Here is a 24,135-nt window from a genome sequence, read left to right on the forward strand (position 1 = left end):
TTGGGATAAGGTCTAGAGGGGGCAGAAAAATGGACTCCCATGGCAGACAAGGTTTTCCCTTCCTGTTCACACCTGGTCAAAGTTTCTTTCACCTTTGGTCTGAAAAGAGATGAACAATCAAAGGGGGCACTGGTGAAGGAAGACTTGAAGGGTTCAGCAAAACTGCATAAACACATCCAGGAATGTCTCCTCAAGGAAATTCCTGTAGCTGCTGCCCTGCTCGCTCCATCAGCTGCATATGAAATCAGTCGCATGAGGAATTAACTACTGAGTTAAGGGTGGAGAGCTGAGAGAAAACTTTATCTGCAATCCCCGAAGCTACAGTACTCTGAAGAGTATCTCCCAGCTCTTTTAGGAGATCTCTTTGAAGTCTTGTAAAATGGGTCAAGTAATTCAGCAACTGCAGGGTAAAGGCTGCTGAGGAAAAAGCATTCTTTCCATATCTGTCCATAGTCTGCAACTCTTTATTTGTAGGATGGACAGATGAGGAGGTCTCTGACAACTCCTTCATGGTGGCCGCTGCCATCACCATCGCATCTACAGGGACACCTTTTGTCAAAAATTCCTTATCTGAAGGAGCTGTAATTAATTTATTGGGCCTCCGCGGAACAGGCTCCACTATATCTGGAGAAGTCCAGGCCTTATGAGATATTACATTCATAAGTTGGTCATAGGGGGAGACACCCAGGAGGTGGAAGGGCGAGACCCAAAAGCCTCCAGGTATACCAACTCGTCCTCCAAAGAGTTGGTGGGCTTCCAGCCACCCCTCTGTTTAAGGATATCAAGGATGTCAGCAAAAGAGACATCCTCAGAGGGGGACTCTGGGACCCTTACGAATCATTCAGATCGGTATCTGAGGTGACAGACTCAGGGGAGTCTATGTGCTTCCTCTTGCACAATCTCTTTCTAGAGGCTTCCTCAGAGGGGTACTCTGGTGAAGCTTCGGAAGAGATGATACCACCTGCAGGAGCTTCCTGGGGCTCTGGGGCTCTGGGGCTCTACTCTTGGAGGGAGAAGGTGATGATGAGACCAACATGTACCTGGGAGGGAAGAGAACCTGGGCCAGACAGTGGAGCTGTCTGGGATGACACCACTCTCTCCATCAGCTCACCCACTCCGAAGAGGTCCACTGCTCCAAAGAGACAGGGGACCGACTCCAAGGCAGAGCCATGCTCAACCTCGCCGAGGCACCGAGGGGTATAGTCGGATTGGGCAACTGTCTGCACCAACTCCCCTCCCTGGACTCGACTGGTGAACGTTGGCTCCTAGACTCTTCGACATCCGATGGAACCAAGGAAATGACAGCACATGTCGGAATCAACAAACCTAATGTAGGTCTCGGTTCTGATGCCTCCACTACTATTGGACCCAAGATCTCTGGCTCCAAAACCATGGGTCGGGTCAGAGGAGGAATCGAGGATGGGGATGGTGCTTTGGATGGTTCTGATTCCTTTGAGGTCGGAGGCGATAAAATTTTTGCCAGCACCGGTGTTCGAAGCAGTCTCTTCACCACCCGCTCCACGTCATCATCAGATAAGCTCCTGGAGGAATGGCAGGATAACGAAGGAGATCTTGCCCTTTCCAAAATAGGTGATCTCAAAGTGGGAGTAATCAGCTCCAAGATCGGAGACGGTCTCCTAGTCAGCAACTCTGTCGGTTCCGGGGTCACAGATGGAGCCGAAGAGATTTAGATGTGTCGGAGCCAAGAGCCCTTGGTTCCGAAGCAACCACTTTTTTAGGTGGCTCTGAAGCCGGAGCCTAGACAGCAGTTCTTTTAGACACTTTGTCAGATTTTGAAGAAGAGGGAGATGATGATTTGCAGCTCTGGGATCCTTCTAAAGCTTCTGAAAAGGGAACCTTTAATAAGCCCCTAAAAATAAGCTTATTTTTACGCTCTTGCAGAACCCTGCTACTGAATCCATGACAAATGGTACACAGATCTTGCAAATGGATGGCACCAAGACAAACATAGCTAGTGTGTCCATCCATAATTGACATCTTTTGACTACAACGATCACATATTTTGAACCCCAACTGCCAAGGTTCTTTCTGCTCTTTAAACATGCCTAAGACCAAAAAGGGCGCTACCGATAGCAACTATGATAATAGCTTGTCCAAAAACTAGAAGCCAAAATTTAACATGAAAACACTGTAAAAAACAGCTTTAGTACAACAGCTATGAAATGTGTTTACAGGTTAAACCAACAACAGCTAACCTACTAACTACAAGAACGCACCACACACACTAACCACTACAAAAGAAGAAAACTATGAGAAGGAATCCTCTAACTAAACGGATTCTCCTAAGCCAAAGGGAAACACATGGGGATAGGCGAGTGACACTCTAAGTTAAACAGGTCACTAAGAACCCTCTAACTTAAACGGGTTTGCAACAACAGGGAAAGCTCTGTAGAAAAATGAGCTTGTGGAAGACAGTAGGCCTAACAGACAGATGAGGAAACTTTTATTAACTAAATAGTCAAAAGAAGTACGAGACAATTCGTACACAACAATAAAGGCACTAAAAGAGATTTCCTATAAGAAATTAAGAAAATATTGACAGGAATATTATAAAATAACTACTTAGCCAACAAGCCAGCCAGAAGACACCTTGATCACTTGAGCAGCAAACGAGATTTGAGAATTCTACCCTAAGCATCATGGGATAGGGGTTAGCCTTGAGCCAGTTGAATCTCTCGAGCTTTTATATTAGGCCGAGTTGGTACTGATGCTCAGTTCCAAACCCAACCAGCAAGAATTACGGCAAGATAGGATAACATAACATCATTTATTAACTGGGAAAGTCCGACTTGGAACGAAGCCAATTTTCAGCAGAGGTCCAGTGAGAAATGCTCCAAACGCATGTCTTTCTAATGTGGGAGGAAACCAGAGCACCCAGAGGAAACCTACACGAATGCAGGGAGAACATGCAGACTCCACAGAGAAGGCACCACAGCCGAGAATCGAACTGGAGAACCTCTTGTTGTGAGGTGACAACGCCACCGCTGCACCACTATACCATAACGTTGGATTTCTCATGGTTGATTTTATGTGTCTTTTGCTGAATGAATACAAAACACACAACACACTGAAATAAGAACAACAAATTAATATAACTATATACATTATGCACAATGAACCATACATGAAATTTAAGACATGCTGATTTAAAAAAGGTTATATTGAGTAGTAGAGAAACAGGGTAACTTATATTTAAGAAAGTAAAAAAAATGAGTTCACAAGGAAGTATGAATTTTGTGAAAGCTCCATTAATATTGTTGATGAGAAAATATAAGTATTTAGTAAAGTAGTCTAAGATACAAATTCTAGGATTTTTTCCTAGCTTAGTTTCCAGGCCTTGTTGCCTTGATGAAAGTTATATAAAAATTTAAAACATTTAGAATATAGTAATACCAATTCTTTAAATGCATCCCATTATAAAGAGTTTATGTTTAATGAAATGTTATGTAATCACCATAACTAGGTACCTGTGTTGTCCATTTTTCATTCCTCCTCACAAACGGGTCACAGTCCCCAGCTACGTAACTCCTGGGTGGTCCTGAAGGAAGGATTTGCTGGAGCATGGTTGAGCCAAAGGATGCCCTGCTCCTGGTAATAACATCCAACTTATAATGAGTAACAAAGGTATAGGACTTAGACCATGTTACTGCAGCACAAACCATCAATAGAAGCTCTGGAAGAAAAAGCAGATGAACTAGCCATAGCCCTAGTAGAATTAGCCCTGGGAGGTCAGGGCAATCTATACCTCTCTCAGAGTAAATAAACAAAATGCAGTCTGTTATCCATTTCGCTAAAATGATTTTGGAAACTTCCTGTTCTGACCTGTTTGCAGAGAAGGAAACAAACAGCTGATCAGATTTTCTTTCTTCTGAATAGGTAGAAATGTAATTGTCTATGAACATCCAGGAGATGTAAGAGGTATTCACCTTTGTTTGAAAAATTGGGGAAGAAAACTGGCAAGTGAACTGACTGATTAATGTTAGGCTCCGTGGCCACCTTAGGCATAAAGGAAAAATTCATTTGAAAACTCTATCTTTGTGAAAAGTGATGTAAGGAGGGTTTGGTTGACAAAGCCAGAAGCTCTGAAATTCTCTTAGCGGAAGTGATAGCTACTAAAAAGAGTGTTTTCCAAAAAAGAAACTTTACATCATGCAAACTTGAGGGTTCAAAAGGCTTCTGGTTGAGGCCTTGCAGCACCATTGTGAGATCTCAAGGAGGAGAGAGGTATTTAATTGGAGGTCTAAGATGAAATGCTCCCTTCATAAAAGCCTTGCATAATTTGGAAGAAAAAAAGGTATGAATTTTTCTTCCCAGCATGGTAATTGGATATGGCAGCCATTTTGAGTTTGATAGTGGAGAAGCTAGCTCCTTCTTGAAATGAGTGCTAAGGAAAAGGAGAATATCTGCTATGGGTGCTGAGAAAGGGTCAATATTTTCCTTATATGCCTAAATAGAAAACCTCTTCCACTTGCTATTGTAGGCCTTTTTGGTGGAAGCTCTCTGAGAGGCCAGAACAATGTTGCATACGGAGGGGTTAGCCTGGATTTTCTTACAATTACTGGAATTGGAGAAACCATAAACCATACAGTCAGTATGAGGGCAGGGAGATTGGAAATCTGAGTCTCTAACAGGTGAGATATGAGATCCTGTATGGGATCTAGAATCCAAGGTGCAAACTTGAGTTGAGACCAAAGGAAGGGGAACCACAATTTGTGAGGCCAGAAAGGGGCAATGAGGATTAAGGAACTCTTTGACCTGTTGGCTTTCTGCAGAACTTTTGGGATCAATGGTAATGGGAAGGGTAAGCATAAAGAGGAACTGGGGGCCAGTCATGGACTACAGCATCCCTCGATGAATCCTCCTCCGGGGAGATCAGAGCAAAATAGTTGTTGCACTTGGCATTCAGGGGAGAGGCAAAGAAGTCGCAACAAGGTTGGCTCCATCAGCTGAAAATCATGTTTGCTACTGACTGATTCAGGGACCACTCGTGAGGGGTCAAAATTGACCTGCTAAGTCTGTCTGCTAAAATGCTGGATATCCCTGGAATGTGTGTTGCAATTAAAAAAATGGTCTGAAGATATCACCCATTCCCAAACTGTCATGGTCTCCCTTCTAAATGGGTAGGAGCGGGTTCCTTCTTGTTTTTTGATATACCAGACTACTGACATGTTGTCTGTGTGGATCACAATTGTCCTCACAGGGAGAACATCCTGGAAAGCTTGCAATGAAAGGAGGACTGCTCTCACCTCTAAGACACTGATTTGCAAATTGGTCTCTGTGATCGGCCACATGCCTTGGACCATCTTCCCTAGGAAGTGCCCCCCCCCAACCGGGAAGCATTCATGGCCACAGTGGCTATGGCTGCTGGAACAGAAAATGGTCTGCCCAGAAGAAGGTTGTGTGACTCCGACCACCACTGGATATGGTTCCTACAGATCTGAGAGAACTTTATGGGAGCAGACAGAGCATGGTAAAGGATAGACCATTGAACCACTGTGGTCCACTGAAGAATCCTCATGAAGAATCTCGCCAGAAGAACTAAAATAATTGTAGCTGCCACTGACCCTAGAGCCTGTAAAACCAACTTGGCCTGTGGCTGTGGATGTTGCAGCACATCTTGCCTGTGTTGTCTGCAAAGAAAATGTTATGTATTGGCAAGCAAGCTACTTGTGTTCTTGAATCCAATTGCATCCCTATGAACTCTAGGCTTTGCATGGGTGTCATTTTCAATTTTGCTAAATTTATTATGATGCCCAGGTGGTTGAAGATTCTCACTAGATAGTCTCTTGATTGCAGTAACAGATGCATTGTTGGTGCAGTCAGGAGTCAATCATCAAGGTATGGAAACACCGGAAATCCTTTTAGTCTCAGGTGAGCAGCTACAACTACCAGGCATTTGGTATATACCAGGAGAGATGTGGTGAGGTCAAAGGGTAGTGCCCTGAACTGGTAATGGTTGTCTTTCAGCCGAAAGTGAAAATGACTGACTGCCTGTCGATTTTGATAAGATAATACTTATCCTGGAGATCTACGAAGCACATTCAATCATCCTTGCATAACAGTGGCAAAATGGACTGAACTATAATCTTTCAGAACTTTGACTTCTTGATGAACTGATTCAGACTGCTGAGATCCAGAATAGATCTCAGGTTCCCTGTCTTTTTTGGCACCAAAAAAAAAAAGAGAGAGACTAAGTTCCCAATCCTCTTTGTTCAGTAGGGACCTTTTGGATGACTCTTTTTTTGCAGATGTTTTTGAACTTCTTGCAAGGCACACTCCCTTTGACTGGGTGGCACATCAGGGAGTCTCCTCCTTGAGCCTGGAGGAGTTAGGGAAAAAAGGGAATGTAATATCCTCTGGATATAATGTTTGGCACCCAGGAATTATTTGTTATACTTGTCCAGGCATCCAGGTGCAGGGTAGACAACCACTGACTGCCTCCAGAGATGGACAGTCGGGCAGCACTTCAGTATCACTGGAAGAGCTTATCAGGAAAAGGTTCCCTGGAGCTCTGATTCTGCAGGCTCCCTCTGCCTCTGGGGTGGCGTTTACCACTGGAACCGCCCTCTCTGCCTCTGGAGGAGGTATCCACTTGTGGGTCCTGAAAAGGGCCTTGAGACTTCTTGAACCAAGTTTTGTTCCCTCCTCACTGGTTTCTGGAGAAGGTCCTCTGAGGAGCAGAAAACTTGATCCCCACAGCAGACAATATATTTCCTTCTTGCTTGCTGCTGGTTAATGTGTCTTTCACAGATGGTCCAAACAAGGAGGACCCATCAAAGGGGCATTAATGATTGATGCCTTGAAAGATTTCAAAAAGTCACAACACCGCATCCAGGGATGTCTCCTGATGGCTATGTCTGTACCGACTGCTCATGAGGTGCCTTCCACCTCATGCAAAATCAACCTCATTCAGGAATTAGTGAGGAAAGAAAGAGTCACCAGTTGGGGAGAGATCTTTTTCAAGTTCTCCTCCAACATGGTCTCGGCAAGAGACTTGGATAATTCCTTAACCAGGTCTCCCTGAAAACTGGTGGTGTGTGCCAAATAGTTCAATGACCTCAGTGTGAAGGTTGCTAAAGAGTAAATGCACTTTCCATGTCTGTCCAGCACTCTAGACTCCTTCTTAGGTGGATGAAGAGTGGAGCTTTGCTCTGCTAGCTCCTTCTTAGTGGCTGCTGCAACAACAATGGCATCTATGCAGATGGCTTTACTCCAGTTTATGAGATCTCATGGTGGACTCAGAAACCTATTGGGGTGTTTGGGGATAGGATCGACCATGTCTGGCTCCTTCCAGGCCTGGCAGGAGACTAGATCAATTAGCTGATCTGCTAGTAGAGTTACCCAGGACGTAGACAGGCCCCTCCCGAAAGCCTCCAGCAGCACCAATTCCTCAGGAGGAGGAGGATGGGCAGACCATCCACCTTTCTGCCAAAGGAGTTTTAGGATGTTTACAAAGGATACGTCCTCAGCTGGTGATCGGGTAGATCCTTCTCCCTCATCAAAATCAGTGTCCACAGTGAGGGAATCCAAAGGGCAGTCTATGTGTTTCCTCTTATACTTTTTCTTCCAAGGGACCTCCTCAGTGGAGTGTTATGGGGAGGTGTCAGAAGAAGAGGGGACTCCCTGGGGGTAAGCAGTCTGGAGGCTCCTTGGGACAGGCTGACCTAGAACAGGGACGACTGTCTCAGTGCTCAGATCCAATGAAGGACAGGGTAGAATCTGAGTGTGAGGAGACTACTCTCTAAATGTAGAGAAAGTCCTTTCTGCTATGTGGAAGGCCGAGGGACCCAGGGAAGCCCCATCTCTCTCTCCCTCCCTAGGAACTGAAGTTACTCGAGGGGAAAGAGCAGAGCCACCAATGGATCAGAGGCCTCCCAACAGAACTGGACCCAAGCTGTTGAAGGCCGAAGTCAACTCCCTAGAGTCAGCACCGAAATATCGGGTCCAGGACCCACTCTGATCTGACTAAAATGGAGCAGTGGCAGTCAGGTAAACTGTCAGAGTCGAAGAAGGAAGCTTCCTCAGTTCTGGCATTGACTGTCTCAGGTACCCAGGCTCTTGGGGTTCTGAAACCAAAGACTGGATCAGAAAAGGAGTCTGAATGGACGGAGGAGGAGCACTAATGGATCTGTGATGGGACAGAGATTGCAACACCTCCATCATCCGCATCATCCTGTCCATGTCAACTTTGGTGAAGCTTCAGGAAGACCTGGAAGACACTGAGGATGAGTGTCTCAATTTCGTAGGGGTTTGTAGGACCTTCAAAGAAAGAGCAGAAGACACTGGTTCAACTTGGAAGGTCGATGTCAGTCTCCTAACTACTGGATCCGAAATACTGGGATCTGAGGAGGAGGTACCCGGCACAGGGGATCCTGAAATAACAATAGGATCTGAGGTCTTAGAGGTGCTCGGAGTCAAAGAAAATGGATTCAATAACCCTTTCAGATCTGAAGCTGGCCTTGAGACCTTTAGAGTCAACACAGTCTGATCCAAAAAATTGTTTAAATCCAAGCATTTGTGGGAGGTACTTGGATCAGCAGGCGATTGATCTAAGACCTTAGCCTTTTTCCTGACTTGCTCCAACTTCCTTGAAGAAGCAGAAAGGGATCATTTGGAGCTAGCATGCATAAGGGGGGTTTGAGCCCCAGAAGAAGTGGACACAGGCAACAAGCCCCTCAGAATGAGCTTGTTGCAGCGATCAGCTAGAGCATGAGCACTGAATGTCGCTCACACCTCACATTCAATGTCTAAATGGTCCAGACCCAGACAATAGATGCACTTCTTGTGGGCATCCAAGTTGGGGATCTTGTGTCCTCAAGAAGTGCATCTCTCAAACCCAGTAAGCTTTTCTACCATAGTAGGACATTATAAAGACTAATGAAGACTAATAAACAGTAACTCTAGCTCTTAAACCAAATCTTAAACTCTAAACTTTTAAACGTTTAACATTATAAAACTTTTAACTTGACTAGAAAGTTTTTTTTTTGAAAGCGCCAATGGCATGAGAAAGAAGGAGAGGAAGAAGCAAGAGAAAGAAAATCTGAAGTCCCTGATACTTCATAACTAGGAAGAGATAAATATACAAGAAGAGAGAACTAATTATAACAACAGAAGTAAATCTATCTATTTAAAAAAGTATTTTGAAAGATTTATACTTATCTCAACCACTATCCCGAGACTGGAACCATGTCTGGTCGCAACTTGTGGCAGATGAGTTCTGGGGAGTTGAGGAAGTCGGGGTGCATTATAGTAGGGGGAGGAGCTCGAGACTTGGAACTTAAGTCTTGGAAAGTGGCCAAGTCGGATCTGATATCGGATCCAAGACCCATTTGTGAGGAGGAATGAAAAAGGACAACATCAGATCTAATGTTTGTGAAACAGAATTTTAGTGACATAAAGATACTAATTAGACATCTCATATCTTTAATGTTTATCCCATTAGGAGGTAGGTAGAACATGGCAAATTCCTAGGAGATAGGAATTTACTTAAGAAATTAATTTGGAACTTAAAGATGTCCATAGGTTTTTATAGATGTGGCTGTTCCACAGAATGTGAAGTATGTCAGCACTTTCTGCTGCACATGCTTGGCTACTCATGAACGATCACAGTAAAATTTGAACATGTTGAGGCGAGTTAGATACGCATCATTATGAATCATCAAATTTGTGTAAGAGAGTTTTTATAATGGTATAATTTTGTTTAATTTCACTAAATTGGCTAATGTTTCATTGTTTAAACTGATAGCTTGTCTCAAGATCCAATAGTAAGATTAGATATTTGTTTTGGAATATTCGATTTGTAATGAATTTATATAAACAGGAAACAGTTTTTTTTTTTTGTGGAAAGAACAGACCATAGGCTGTTGAAAGGAGTAAGTTTGTTATCCAGCTGGGGATCCTTCGGAAATCTGGATAGGACAGTATTTGAAATTTGGTTGATAAGAGGGAGGAAACCTTTGGGGAGGTTAAGATTTATTCTAGTTTGTTCAACAGAGTTATATGAATAAATGAAGTCTTTTAATTGTTGTATTTTTGATTAAAGGAATGTTAGTTAGGTCTAACGTTTTATTGGATATTTTAATATTAGGATTAAGATTAATGGGTTGACAGAAATCTAAAACTGCTTCAATGTTTAATAATTTTATGACATTTTGGAAGGAAAGTATCACATTTATTAAAAATGTTTGGATTTTAAGAGTTGCTTTAATTAATCTATTTGCAGAAAGGGACTAGCAAGGGGATCACGTGAGAAAGATTTTAGGTTATTAGCTCAGATTTTTAACCCAGCATGGGGGACATTTGTTTTTGAGTTGCTTAAATGTGACAGTGTACGATATTCTATTAGAATTTATGATTTGATAGTAAAGATAAAAGTCAAGAAGGTTCACTCCTCCATTTATTTTGGGGCAGGTAGTTTGTTATAGGAAATGCACACTGATTTAGGTGACAAAATAAATTTACTCAGTAATGTGGTGATAGTTTTGAATTTTTTTTTTTTTTTAGAAATGGACTGGAATGATGCCATCATCTGGAAAAGAATCTTAGGAAATGTATTTATTTTGATAATGGCCACTTTAGACATAAAAGAAAAATACAGATTGGAGCATCTCTTAATGTCTTCACAGATGTGGGACCATGTATTAAGAATATTGTTTCTAAAATTAAGCGAATGATCTTCATGAAATACAATCTGTAAATACCTTAAAGTGGGGTTGATTTGTAGTTGCAGTGTATTGCTAGTTTTAACATGATACAAGTTTGCATAAGAAGAAATAAAATTGGTTTTGTAATTAGAAAATTTCATTAAATTTAGAGAGTTTTAGATTTTTGTCATGTCATGATTGGGTTTGTGAAGCATATACTTAGATCATCTGCATAAGCTGTTAGATGAATAATTATGTTATAAAATCTAGCTAAGTTATAATAAGATGCATATGTTAGGTAGATAAGGATAGGTTCAATGTATAAATGGAAAAGGAAGGGTGATAGTGGGTATCCCTGTCTTACTCCACATTTTATAAGAATAGAGGGGAGAATAAAATTGGTTTATATATAATCTCATGGAAGGATTTTTATTTAGAACTAGGATATAGTTTATACATGTGTTTGGTGTACTGAATTTAGGTATGATAGTGAAAAAAATTGTGTGTTATTCTGTTATTCTGTTGAATGCTTTAGAGGCATCAATAGATAAGGTAAAAACGTCTTGTCTAGGGTGATGATTCAGCATTTGTACAGATTCAAGAGTTAAGAGTACGATCATTAGCTTGCCTTTTAGGAAGAAATCTTGATTGGAAAGGTGACAAAATTGAGGGGAGAATGGCCTTAAGTCTGTTTGCCATACAGATGCATAACTTTTTATATCAAAGTTAATTAGAGCAATCTGTCTATAATTTAGGGTTTCTGTGGGTTCTTTTTTCAAGTTTAGGAATCATTATAGCTTAGAATAAGACAGAGAACTGATAATGTGATCAAGACACACAAAACCTTAAGAAACACCTGAAATCTGGATAAGTGAGGATGTAATGATACGTATCTTTTAAATCTAATGTTACTAGGAACCTGAAATGAGGAAGGAGGAGGAACAGGTTGTGAAGTGACAGCATTTTGAACTTTGGCACCATCACATATTGGTTTAGGAAAGAAATATCCAGAATTGGTCTCCAAGAATTTTCTTTCTTTGGCACTAAAAACATCCATGAATAAAAATCGTTTCAAATCTGGAAAGGAGGAACTAACTCTATCACTCCCTGAGACAACATGTATTGAAGGATAAGAAGAAAGAGAGGAATCTGATCTGGTGGATGAGGAATAACCCCTGGAAAGGAGGAATTTCTTCCCACTGCCATCTGTAAGCTTGATGTACGATCTTCCATACTCATTTTTCTGAAACTATCTGTTGCCGAAGAGGATAGAAGTGGAGAATCAGACTTTCTGGAAGGGAAAAAAGACTGCCACAGTGGGAGGGGAAACAAGGTCCCTTAAACAGCAATTCTGACTTGTGAGACTGTTTTGGGCAGTTCCTGTATTCTGTTTGGAACTCCCTTGCCATTTCTATTAAAAAGTCTGTTTACCATCATTTTGTTAAGACCATTTATTTGTTTCTTGCCAAAACCTGATGAGGAGCTAGAGAATCCCTCAGAAATTTTGGAAAAGGAGGGCTGAAAAATCTTAGAGCTTCCCTGCATCACCTTACCCCTCTCATCACACTTTTTGATAACCTCTGCAGCACAGGGAACAAAAACTAAATCTCTGTCCAAAGGAAAATTTAAAATAAAGAAGTTATGTCTTATCATAATGTTCCATCTGTGTTGTCAATCTTCACTTATCCTTGATTGTGGGTTTGGTTCTGTATCTTGGAACCGACTCGGCCGTTATTCCAGCTCGTACCTTCTAAAAACTCTTGAGCATAGCTGTTAACCATAATGCTCCTCTCAGGATTACCTTAGAGTGACTTTGCACAAAATAGTGACAAACAGTAATAACAGATCAGAGACCATATCTGTATTCATAAAAAGAAAAATGATCTATTAGAATAGATCCGTTCCACAAAGAAGCCCGAAAGGCAGCAGGAAGGAGGGTGGGAATGTCAAGGATAAGTGAAGATCAACAACACAGATGGAACATTATGGTAAGACATAAATTTTATCTTATGTTGTCAATCTTCACTTAATCCTTGACTGTCGGACAGAATCCCCAGCTGCCTAAATCTTGGGAGGTCTTTCAGAAAAGTTTTGCAAAGTTTGCAGGACATTAGAACTGTATCATTGAGATCATTATGAAAATTTGAAATTGCAGCTAGATGTACTCGTATGGTCAAAGAGGATGCTCCTGCACTGAAAAGCAATGCTAAAAACTCCAAGACCCTATCAACTTGTGCAGAATATGGGTCACGGTTACTCTCTAGCCCATTTTGAAAATTTTTTTCATTTGCTAATGTACAATCATCTAGTCAAAGGTTTATGGGAAGCTAGAACAATTCGTTGAAATGGGGTATGGAGATTGGCATGCCTGGCAATCACTGGAACTGGCGGAGCCACACAGTGAGTATGAGACTTTGAAGATTCGGATGAACCAGTCCCTCTGGATGGGACAAGAGGTCTGGAGCTAGGTCCATGGTCCAAGGTTTCCACATTATGTGAGGCCAAAGAAAGGGAAACCATATATGTCGAGACCAGAATGGGGCAATGAGAATTATCCTGTTCTTTGACCGGCTGGCCTTCTTCAGAAACTGGGAGATGAGATGGATCAGGGAAAGGTGTATAACAGACCTGGGGGCCAAGCGTGAAGTTTAGTATCTCTCAGTGACTTCCCCGGAGGGGGTGGGTCAGGGCAAAGTACCTGTTGCACTTGTTGTTCAGGGGGGAGGATGCAAGCAGATCGCAGCAGGGTTGACCCCATTAATGAAATATCCTTTCCACCACCAAGGGATTGAGAGACCATTCGTGAGGCTTTAGGATGCTCCTACTCAATTTGTCCACAATCATGTTGGAGCTCCCCAGAATATGCGTTGCAATTAGAAAGTGAACAGATGAAATTGCCCACTGCCACACCTGGACTGCTTCTCAACAATGAGGAAAAGATCTGGCTCCCCTTGCTTGTTGATGCACCAAACAACTGACTTGCTGTCCATTTGAATTGCAATCATTCCCAAGGGGAGGGTTTCTTGGAATGCTTGCAATGTCAAAAGCACTGCCCTCATCTCTAGAACACCGATATGCAGATTGGTCTCTAACTTGGACCAAGTACCTTGGACTGTCTTTCCCAGATAATGACCCCCCCCCCATCTGGGATTCGTCTGTGGTCACTAGGGCTTGGGGTTGAGGAGGGACAAAGAGTCGGCCCAACAAAATTTCGCTGAAGTGAAGCTACTAACTCAGGTCTTTCTTACATAGATTGGTGATCATTACCAGATGGGACATTGGTTGATTCAGTAAAAAACATTGTGATGCCAAGAGCCATTGCAGGATTTGCATGTAAAATCTGGCAAGGGGGACTAAAGTGATGGTGGCTGCCATTGATCCTAGAGTTTGTAACAACAGTCTTGCAGCCACCTTTTTTCTGCAAATAATCTGACTGACATGTGATTTTATTCTCTGAAGTCTTTCTGGGGGAAGAGACATGATGGTGGTATTTGTGTTTAGCACTGCTCCTACGAATTCTAAGTGCTGTGTTGGCTCTAGATGGAATGTTTCTTAGTTTACAGTGATCCCCAGTGAGGAGCAAGTTTGAAGAACATAGTAGACAGTAGATGCCTGGTGGGTGCGATAATGAGCCAGTAGTCTAGGTATGGAAACACGGGGAATCCTTGCAGTCTGAAGTGAGCTGCTACCACTGCCATGCATTTGGTGAACACCCTGGGGGCTGTGGTGAGACCAAAATCCAGGGCATGAAACTGATAATGACTTACTCTGACCTGGAAGTGCAGGAATTATCTGGAGCATTTGTTCATTTTTATGTGACAATACGCATCCTGAAGATTTATTGAGTACATCCAATCGTCTTTTCCTAAGAAGGGGAGTACAGATTGAACCGTAACCATCCGGAATTTGGTTTGTCGAACTGACTTGTTCAACACACTGAGATCCACAATCAGTCTCCAGTCCCCTGTTCTCCTTGGCACTAAAAAGAATCTTAAGTAAATTCCAGATCCTATCTGATCTGGTGGGACTGCTTGGATGACTCTCTTGTTTATAAACTTTTGAATTTCTAAGACTGCTGCATCCCTGAGACTGGGTGGAAAGTCTGGATTCTTTTTGGATGTCTGAGGATTTTACAAAATGGAATGTTGTAACCTCTGGTTATAATCCTCTGCACCTAGTTGTCTGCTGTGATATTTAGCCAGGCAGATAGGTGCAAGTATAATCATCCCCAACTGCCTCCAGAGGAAGGCAATCAGGCCTCCATTCAGGTGCACTAATAGGAGTTACCAGGGAATTAATCCCTGGAACCCTGATTTTGTGGGCCACCTCTGCCTCGAGCATGGCAACTTAAATTGTAACTCCCCTCTCTGCCCCGGGGGGAGTTGTTGCCACGTGAGTGCGTTCACAGCAGAAAGGGTCTTTCCATCCTTCTCACATCTGGCAAGGGTCTGTTCAACTTTGCGGCCAAAAAGAGATGTTCCGTCAAAGGGAGCATTAATGAAGGAAGACTTGAATGACTCCACAAATGCACATAAATGCATCCAGGTGTGTCTACTCATGGCTACACCAGAACCTGCTGCACTAGAGGCCCCTTCAGCTGCGTGTGCAATGAGCCTCATGGATGAATTGCATATTGAATAAAGAGTGGCTAGTTGGGAAGGTACTTTATCCTGAACCCCCTCAGCTACTGCTCCTGTCAGAGTATCTGATAGATCCTTTATCAGATCTCTTTAAAGTCTATGAAATATGTCATGAAGTTCAAGGACCTGAGCGCAAAGGTCAATGAAGTGTATACGCACTTCCTGAATCTATCGTCCCAGACTCCTTATCAAGTGGATGGATAGTAGGACTTTCATCCACAAGTTCCTTTTTAGTGGCTGCTGTAACCACCATGACATCTACTAGTACCCCTTTAGCCCAATGCTGCTAATCCTCAGGAGCTGTCAAAATGTGGTCTGGTCTCTTGGAGACTGGCTCGATGGAATCAGGTATCCTCCAAGCCCACTGAGCAATCAACTTAATTAGATTATCAGCAGGCAGAGAGATCCAAGAGGTAGATGGTCGGGCACGAAAAACCTCCAAGTATCCCAATTCCTCTGGGGAAGACTGATGGGAAGTCCAGCCACCCCTCTGCTTCAGGATCTCTAGTATGTCTCCAAAGGAGACATCTTCAGGGGGTGACTTTGGGGAACCTTCCGCTTCATCAAAATCAGTATCTTTTGTGCAAGACTCTTCAGGGGAGTCCAAGTGCTTCTTCTTGCACTTTCTCTTCAGGGGTACCTCCTCAGTGGGATGGGCCAGAGAGGTGTCTGAAGAGGAAATGATCACCATAGTTGGATCCTGAGATTTGTGTGCCCACTATCCCAGGGCAGAGACTGGAGCAAGCTCTGGACAAGGATTAGGACAGGGTTGTTGGTCAGATGAAAGTGATATCAACTGTCAGCCTGCAGTGGACAAGGCCATCTCCATGGCCTGGAAAGCAGCACCTCCCCATAGAGAAATGGGAGTCCGGAACTGAGACAGACTCCCTTGAAACCATGGTCACATCCTGCACTAAGGAAGCTGTCTCTAAAGCCGAAGCCAGAATTGAGCTCACATGTGCTGAAGGCCCGAGGAGCACGGATGGCTCCAACAACACCGGAGCAGAACCACTCTCCCTGGAACTGACAGCAAAGCTTCATCCCTGAGCTCAGGGCAGTTATTGGTGCAGGAGATGCAGATCTGATCAGCACTAAGAGAGTTGAAACTGGGAGCTCCGAAGGCTCAGTTGGAGTCAGAGGAGGAACAACAACAGTTGAAATGATGGATATGGTTCCAGAGCCAGGGAGACTAGGAACTGATGAAGAAGCTAAGCCCCTTTCCAACAGGAGCTGGTCCACCAGCCTCAGAACATCAGGCTCTGTGAGGCTCTTGGTGGAACAGGTCAAAGAGACTAATGGGGAAGGGGGTTTCTCCAAGAATGGTTTGGAGGTCGGTCTCAAAAGGCATCCACTCACAGAGAGTATGTTGTCCTAGGCCTGTTTTAAAGGGAAAACTCTCTCGGTTCCAAAACAGATGGAATGGGAGAGAGAAGTGGTACTGAAGTTTTGTTCATGATAACTGTAGGTGCCGAAATAGTCGGTGTAGAAACTGGCACTGAGATTTGAAGAGACTTCCCTTTCGGTTCTGCAGAAACTGTGGGAACCTGAGAGGTTTTAGCCAGTTTAGTAGGTGGTGCCAATGAAACTGTTGGAACCAACTGGCTCCTCTTCTATGATCCCTCATGTTTGGAACACTTGGAAGAAAAGGAAGGAGTGCTAACATCAGTTTTGGATTTAAATGAACAAGATATGGTCTCGTCGAAATCCGATTTAATCAGACCTTTCAAAATCAGATTGTTTTTTCATTCTACAAGGGCCTGGTGGCTGAAGCTGTGACAAACAGCTCAGTCTTCCCAAAGATGTACCAAGCCCAAGCAGTAGACACACAGAAAGTGTCCTTCAAAGTTTGGTAGTTTTCTATCACACTTCTGGCATCTTTTGAAGCCAGATGTACCCTTTGTCTTTTCTGCCATATCAGCAAAACTCACACATACATACTGAGAGAAAGAAGTGAAGGGAAATTAAGTTCTTTTTTTTTGGTTAAACAGGAAGAAAGTAGGTACCAACAATGGTGAGGAAGGGTTACCGTTACAGTAGAGGGAAAAATTAAGTGAAAGAAAAATTACTAATAATGGTACTTTAGATTTACCAGAAAGGTAAACAGAGGGAAAGAGAGAATGACATAATACTAATAATGGTATTAAGAGAGAAACACTAAATTGTTCAAGGAGGGAGCCTAGAGAGGAACTGAGTAAGCGAAATAATAACAAAAAATTAGAAACGAGATTTTAAAAGGAAAACACTTACGGTTTTGTAAGAAATAATCTGGCTCAAGAGCTGTGGAGGAGAAACGCGTCTGTTCACTAAAAGCAGCAACCGAGATCTGAGGTAATCCTGAGAGGAGCATTATGGGTAAAAGCTATGCTTGAGAGTTTTTGGAAAGCACCAGGTGGAATAACAGCTGAGTCTGTTCCGAGATATGGAACCGAACCCACAGTCAAGTATTAAGTGAAGATTGACAACATCAGATCTAATGTTTTCATATCATCTGGAGGGTTCTGGGAATGCAGCCAGGGTAACCTCCCCAAAGCAGTATTAGTGGCCTTAACTCTGGAAGAAGAATCAGCAGTCATAAAAATACTTTATATAATGAATTGTGACTTGTAAAATAGAAGAAATTAAACCATTTAAAGCAGGTTTTTCCTCACAAGGTGAAACTGCAGACATAACATTCCTCCTACTTTCTCAATTAGTCAGAATAAACTTTAACATAAGAGCCTGACATTTCAAAATTCTGAAAATCAAAGTTGAAGAGGCATACACTTTTTTCTATACTTATCAATTATTTTCTTATCCTGCTCAGAAAGTATAGGGTTGGAGTATACTAAATGATTAGCAGAAGTAGGATTAACTAAAGCTGCGGCTGCTGAATCAGGTTAGTGGAAAGTGTATAAAAACTTAAAAACTGAAGAACATTATAGAATCTATCTGCCTTTTTAGGGGCAGCAGGCCAGCTATAGGAAAACTGCAGGCAGTGACACATATCCTCCAAAGCTGACAGCACTGGAGTAGTGGGTGAAATTCCATCTATAGCAGCTCATAGTATTTTCTGAAGGATTGAAAAAACTCAGTGCTCTCCCACTGAAAACAATGGCACATTCTTGAAATAGTTTCAGAGAAAGAGACAGAGAAACCCCAACAGGAAAATGAGATAGTGTGCTATCCAATGAGTGTGAATCATAAATCTGAGGAGAAAACCCTGCATCTGTCTCTCCCTTGATCTTCCTGTCCAGATTCAAAATCTTAAATCTTTTCAGGAAAAGAGGCATCTCTCTTTCTTTTACCAGAAACCACATTATAAGAAGATTAAACAATGAGCCAGATCTAGTAAACTACTCCTGTCTAGAGAAAGTTGAGGGGGAGTGGATACCTGTTTAGTTTTCTGTTTCTTTTTGTTAGGAAAAATGGAGCCAACAGAAATATTAACGGCAGCAGCAGCTTCCCCAGGGATGTGCACAATATTCTGATTAAATGGAGGATCCTTCCCTGTTCCCCTTCATAGGACCAACAACAGTAGCTCTCCCTTGTCCACTGAGGGGATCCCAATAGCCACAAAAGACGTGTTAACCCCCCCGGTCTATAGTGGCTCTAGGTGCTACACAAGAGGGATTTGGGTAAATGATGAGTGGTCTGAGAAATCAGCTTTGGCCACAGCAGAGTCAACCACCTGCAGCAGAGACAAATGGCTAGCCTGCTGTGGTTGCAAAGGCTGTTTACTTAACTTTTCATTTTTGTGGTTGGAAGAAGGACTGATCATCAGACCAGTATTGGCTCCATGGTGAAGCTGAAAATGGTGCCTTTTTACCACGGAAAAACAAGCAGCATAAGCAGGTAAAAATTCAGATTTGTTAAAAGCACTTTAATACATCTGTCAGTCCCAAAATGTAAAAAGCACAATTTCTCCACAGAAAAAAAAACATGGTTTTCAACTACTTTAAACAACTTTTAAACAGAAAGGAAAAGGTATGTACCAGTTTAAAATGTTAAAAGTACATTTAAATGTTGGGACAGTCTGTTAAAACACAAACTCCTAATTTAAAAATAACGTTCCTAAGCAGGAAAGTACATTAAAATATTATATATATATATATATATATATATATATATATATATATATATATATATATATATACATACATACACACATACATACACACACACACACACATAGATTTACTATCAAAATAATGAAATGCACCTTATTGTCTGTCAGAAGGTCAGATGGAAAGGCGCAAAAAGGCAAAATTGCGAACAGAAATCTAGTCGACTCCAAAACGTTGACACAAAGCTTGTGTTCGCACTTTTCAGCATCAGTGTTTTGAATTGAATCACACTTCAGTGGGGAATGGGAAAACTACCATTTTCCTCACTGTAGTATGATCTTGGAGTTAGAATATATAATTAGCATTGGCCCTTTTTGTGTTTTTTACTATTAACAATCTGATTCGCAGTAAAAAAAAATAATAATAATAACCAAACTGTGAAAAAAATAACATTATGATCCTACAGTAATGACTGATCTGGATAATCTTCATCAGCTATCAGGACCAAAGCAACATGCTTTTAATCAGCTTGGCATCTATAAATGTCCCAGGCTAATAGCCCCTCCCCTTTACCCATAATGTTCCTTTCTGCTGTTAATATGTCATAAAGTAATGTCTTTCAGCTTTTCCCGATTAGGGGTTGCCACAGCGGAACACTGGTCCACTTATGATTGACAGTAGCTTTTTACGGTGCCGAGGTGCCAGCCCGATGCCCAACCTTCAACGAAGGCACACCCATTCACGCATGCACCTACCTGCATGATTTTAAATGTCACTCAACCATGGGGAGGACATGCAGACTCCACACAGAAGGCGCTCCAGCTGAGAATTGAACTGGATAACATCTTGCTGTGAGGTGATAACGCTAACCGCTGCACCACCACGGCCTTGCTATTAATATGTCATATGAATTCATAATCATGCCAACAGTTTAATTTAGTCTGCTGTCAGATCTGTATATTCAGCATATATTACTGGAGCTGCGCATTACTGTTTCTTCCACTCAAATTTCCTATTGCTACTAATATGGAATACCTAAGGTATTCACTTCACTGAGTTATACGCTGCAAGGTCCTTCATTAAGCTGAGGTATGTGCAGATGGATTCTGCAAGCTTATGATGGGTTAGATCAGTGAAATCAATAAGCCACATTAGGTAGGGTATCTTCTTCTGCAAACTTTTGACAAAAAGCTTCCCCTACCATTGAGTGTTATATGTAGCAGGCAATGGTATGCTTGCTACATGTTCTTAAACAGGATCCTTCCAACTGTTAGTGTATGACAGGATAGTCTCAGGTGAAGTCAATTTTCTGTAGGTTAGGTTTCTTCTGCCATATCTATGTGCCAGGTATGCCAAGATAGGTATGGCATGTCTTAGTTTAAGTGTCTTATGAACAATGTCACATATTTCTTGTAGAAATTAGTAAAACCAAAATCAACAGCACTTCCTAGGCCCTACTATGCATCAAGGATGGTTACCTACACATTCTAAGAAAGATAATAGGAAGGCAATGCTGACAGCACTTTTAGGAAACAACAGATTATCTCTTCCATGATGACTAGTTTCTGGTAAGAAAGTATATGTACAGGACAATGGGGTGATTTATTATTGTACATGATTAACTAGTATATATTTTGACTGGAACTGTATTTTCTTTAACTCACCTATGTGAATGGTCACGGGTTCCTTTGTTGGGCCAACTGAAAAACAAAATCAGACAAGGATTTTTTTTCCATTATAGCTGATGGTTAATAAATCATTATCTTACTTATGCACATCTTATCAGGTGTTACTGGTTCACAGTCATCTAATCATTACCTACTTGTTAAACAGTGTACTTAAAAAATGAGCATTGTTCATGTTAAAAAGCATCTATCATGCCTACAGCAACTAGGTAAAATGCTGCAAATTCTGTATAGTAAAAAACATAACCACAACCTAGTTTAATTCATGGTTTTAATTAATAGTTAAACTTCTATGATACACTTTTTATTAGTGGCAACAGGCCAAAACATTCAGGAAAAGAACATGCCTTACAAGACATCTGCAACAGCTGGAAAGACCACAGAAGTACCTCACCAAGAGGATCACTGGCCTCAAACAGATGCCCTATGCAGCTCGACTGAAGAAACTCCAGCTGTACTCGGTTGCATACCGCCTACTCAGAGGTGATATCTGCCTGACATACAAGGCCATGTTCAACCCAGAATTGATGGACATGCTCCACCTAAAGAAAATCTTATCCCCTTGAGCCACATGCTCTAGGGATCTAAACCTCACCACAACAATAAATAGGACGTGCTGGAGGGATAGATTCTTGTCCCAGAGACTCCCCATGCTTTGGAGCAAGATTCCAGTCTACATTAGGCAGAGCTCCTCGCTAGCACTCTTCAAGAGAAACCTTGACGAGTGGATGGGAAACAGAAAGTTTACCCCGGGGATCACTTCAGTGGCTCTGCTGGACAGAGGCACGGGGAACTAATCTAAGGGGGAGGCAAAAGCCAACACATTCTGGCTAGGCTTATAAATGCCTTCGGGCAGATAGCCTAGTACCTACCTATGAACCTGTGAACCTATCTACAACAGCCTCATTTTAACTTGTGTCTTTAGTTAACAGTTATACCTAAAATGAAATAATATGCCTACTTACTACAGGAAACAATGATAACACTAAGTAAGCAAAATATGCATGTTTTCTTTAAAATGCAAGCTGAACAGCTCACAATATAGCTTGACATCCAAGGTTGATCTAACTATCAAACATGCCTGTGACACAGCATTATGATGTAAGATAAGAAACAGAAAAGGTTTGTTACATTATTCTTCATTACAAGAAAGTATACAAGCTACCAGGAAGCAGTGTGTGGTGGTAAATGGAAGTTCATGTTAAATGTATGTCATGTTAATTTAACAATCTCACACCACATTACCACTGTGGTCAGAAAGTCTTCTCTGTGGCACATCTCATTACTACGGGTTTTGCATCCAGGAAGAAAGAGGTCATTGCCTCTCTCTACTCTTCCCTCATTAGGCCAATCATTGAGTACAATGCCCCATTTGGCATGTACCTCACTAGATACCTGCAACAACTGGAGAGACCGTAAAAGTACCTCACAAAGAGGACCCTAGGCCTTAAACACTTGTCCTATATGGACAGACTCAAAAAACTCTATTCTCTGTCTCAAATCGCCTACTTAGAGGCAATCTCTGTTTGACTTACAAAGCCATGTCTGACCCAGCTCTGTTAGAAATGCTAGATCTAAAGAAATCCCAATCCCTCCGCACTACATGCTCTAGGGACCTCAACCTCATTACCACAATCAACAGAACAAGCTGGAGGGACAGGTTCATAACCCAGAGAATGCCCATGCTATGGAACAGACTTTCCATACATGTCAAGCAGCGCACTTCACTGGCCCTCTTCAAAAGAAATCTTGATGAGTGGATGGGAAATAGAAAATTCACCCCCGGGGATCACTCCAGTGGTTCTACTCGACAGAGGCACTGAGAACTAAGGTCGGGTGGTACGATGCCAGGGTAATCCTATGGGCTAGGCTTGCAAAGGCTCCAGGCCCATTAGCCTAATACACACCTATGAACTTATGAACTAGCAAATGGCAACATCCCAAAAGTACTATCTAATACATAAAGATACATAAATCTGTCTGTGCAAGTTAGTCCATTTTCTAACACTAAATGATAGAAAGTGTGTAGTTGTTCAACAAACTAGAAAATTTATAGTCTGTACGTTTATAATACCTAAGAGTCAATAACAAACAAGTCCATTAAATTTCCTTAGTCACAAATGATAGCAGACACCTAGAATTATTTACTGATAGACCATGAGTATACATTTTCTTACAATATTTTTGTCTTACTGAAAAATAGACCCCAATCTCTTGTTACTTGTAAATATTAATACTATTATCACCCATTTATATACATGGCAAAGAGGTAAGAAAATCAAATGCTAATTTGATTAATTTTTACTCTCTTTGTTCTTCATGTCAATCATCACTGAATTGTCCATACTGACCTATTTTAGATTTGTATGTCACTTTGTTACATCTGTTTTTTAATTCCTCCAGTAATTATTCCATAGAAACAATAAAAATAACACTCTCACATAGAAAGTTATTCTAGCTGTAAGAATAGGATAACATACAATATAATCAGATTACTATAGTAAACTACAAGACAAGAAGGATTTCAGGATCACTACGAATTATAAGGGGCAAAAAAAGCTGTCTATATATACTAGTATAATGAACACTTTGTAGCAGATATGATTTGCCACATTTTATACTACATTTCCAGGATTAAGATGCTTTAATGTTAGTCAGATGTTGCTATGCTTTGCTCTATCAAACTGTAAGACAGACCCAGTATCAAATGCGTGACAGAGTTACTTCCTCATCTCAGTTAATAATACCATTTAAAATGAGATACAGCAATTGCAGTATTGTAACTAGGGAAAAATAAATGCCAGCATTCTAGTACCTATTTTTAATTAACTAATAAAAGAGTAGTTACTCCAAAAACATGCTTTAAATATTGCATAAAAACATCATACAACAATGGGGTGATAATTCTTACTGTTCATCTTCCATCCAAACAGGGACAAAAACAGCCCTCATCTGTTACTTAAGTAAAAATGCATTAATGATGCATTAATGAACTATATAGATTACTAGCATTTCAGACCTGTACTGCACTGATTAGAGTAAAAAAAAAAAAAAAAAAAGATGGCATCTGTTAGAAATTTAAATATAACAACTTCAGTTTCCT

At 41.5% G+C, this 24,135-nt stretch overlaps 1 protein-coding gene across 1 annotated transcript in view; it reads right to left on the reverse strand.

Moving 5' to 3' along the window:
• The window catches only part of LOC122797804 (SCO-spondin-like), a 4,708,783-nt gene that overhangs the window by 999,232 nt on the left and 3,685,416 nt on the right, over window positions 1–24,135 (reverse strand). Inside the window, exon 84 of the mRNA XM_044066325.1 lies at window positions 21,012–21,047. Coding sequence (XP_043922260.1) covers window positions 21,012–21,047 — 36 coding nt within the window. The remainder of the gene's footprint in view (window positions 1–21,011; window positions 21,048–24,135) is intronic.

Source organism: Protopterus annectens, chromosome 3.part1 (genome assembly GCF_019279795.1).
Source record: "Protopterus annectens isolate FY-2018-M chromosome 3.part1, PAN1.0, whole genome shotgun sequence".
In the NCBI taxonomy this organism is placed as follows: domain Eukaryota; kingdom Metazoa; phylum Chordata; order Ceratodontiformes; family Protopteridae; genus Protopterus; species Protopterus annectens.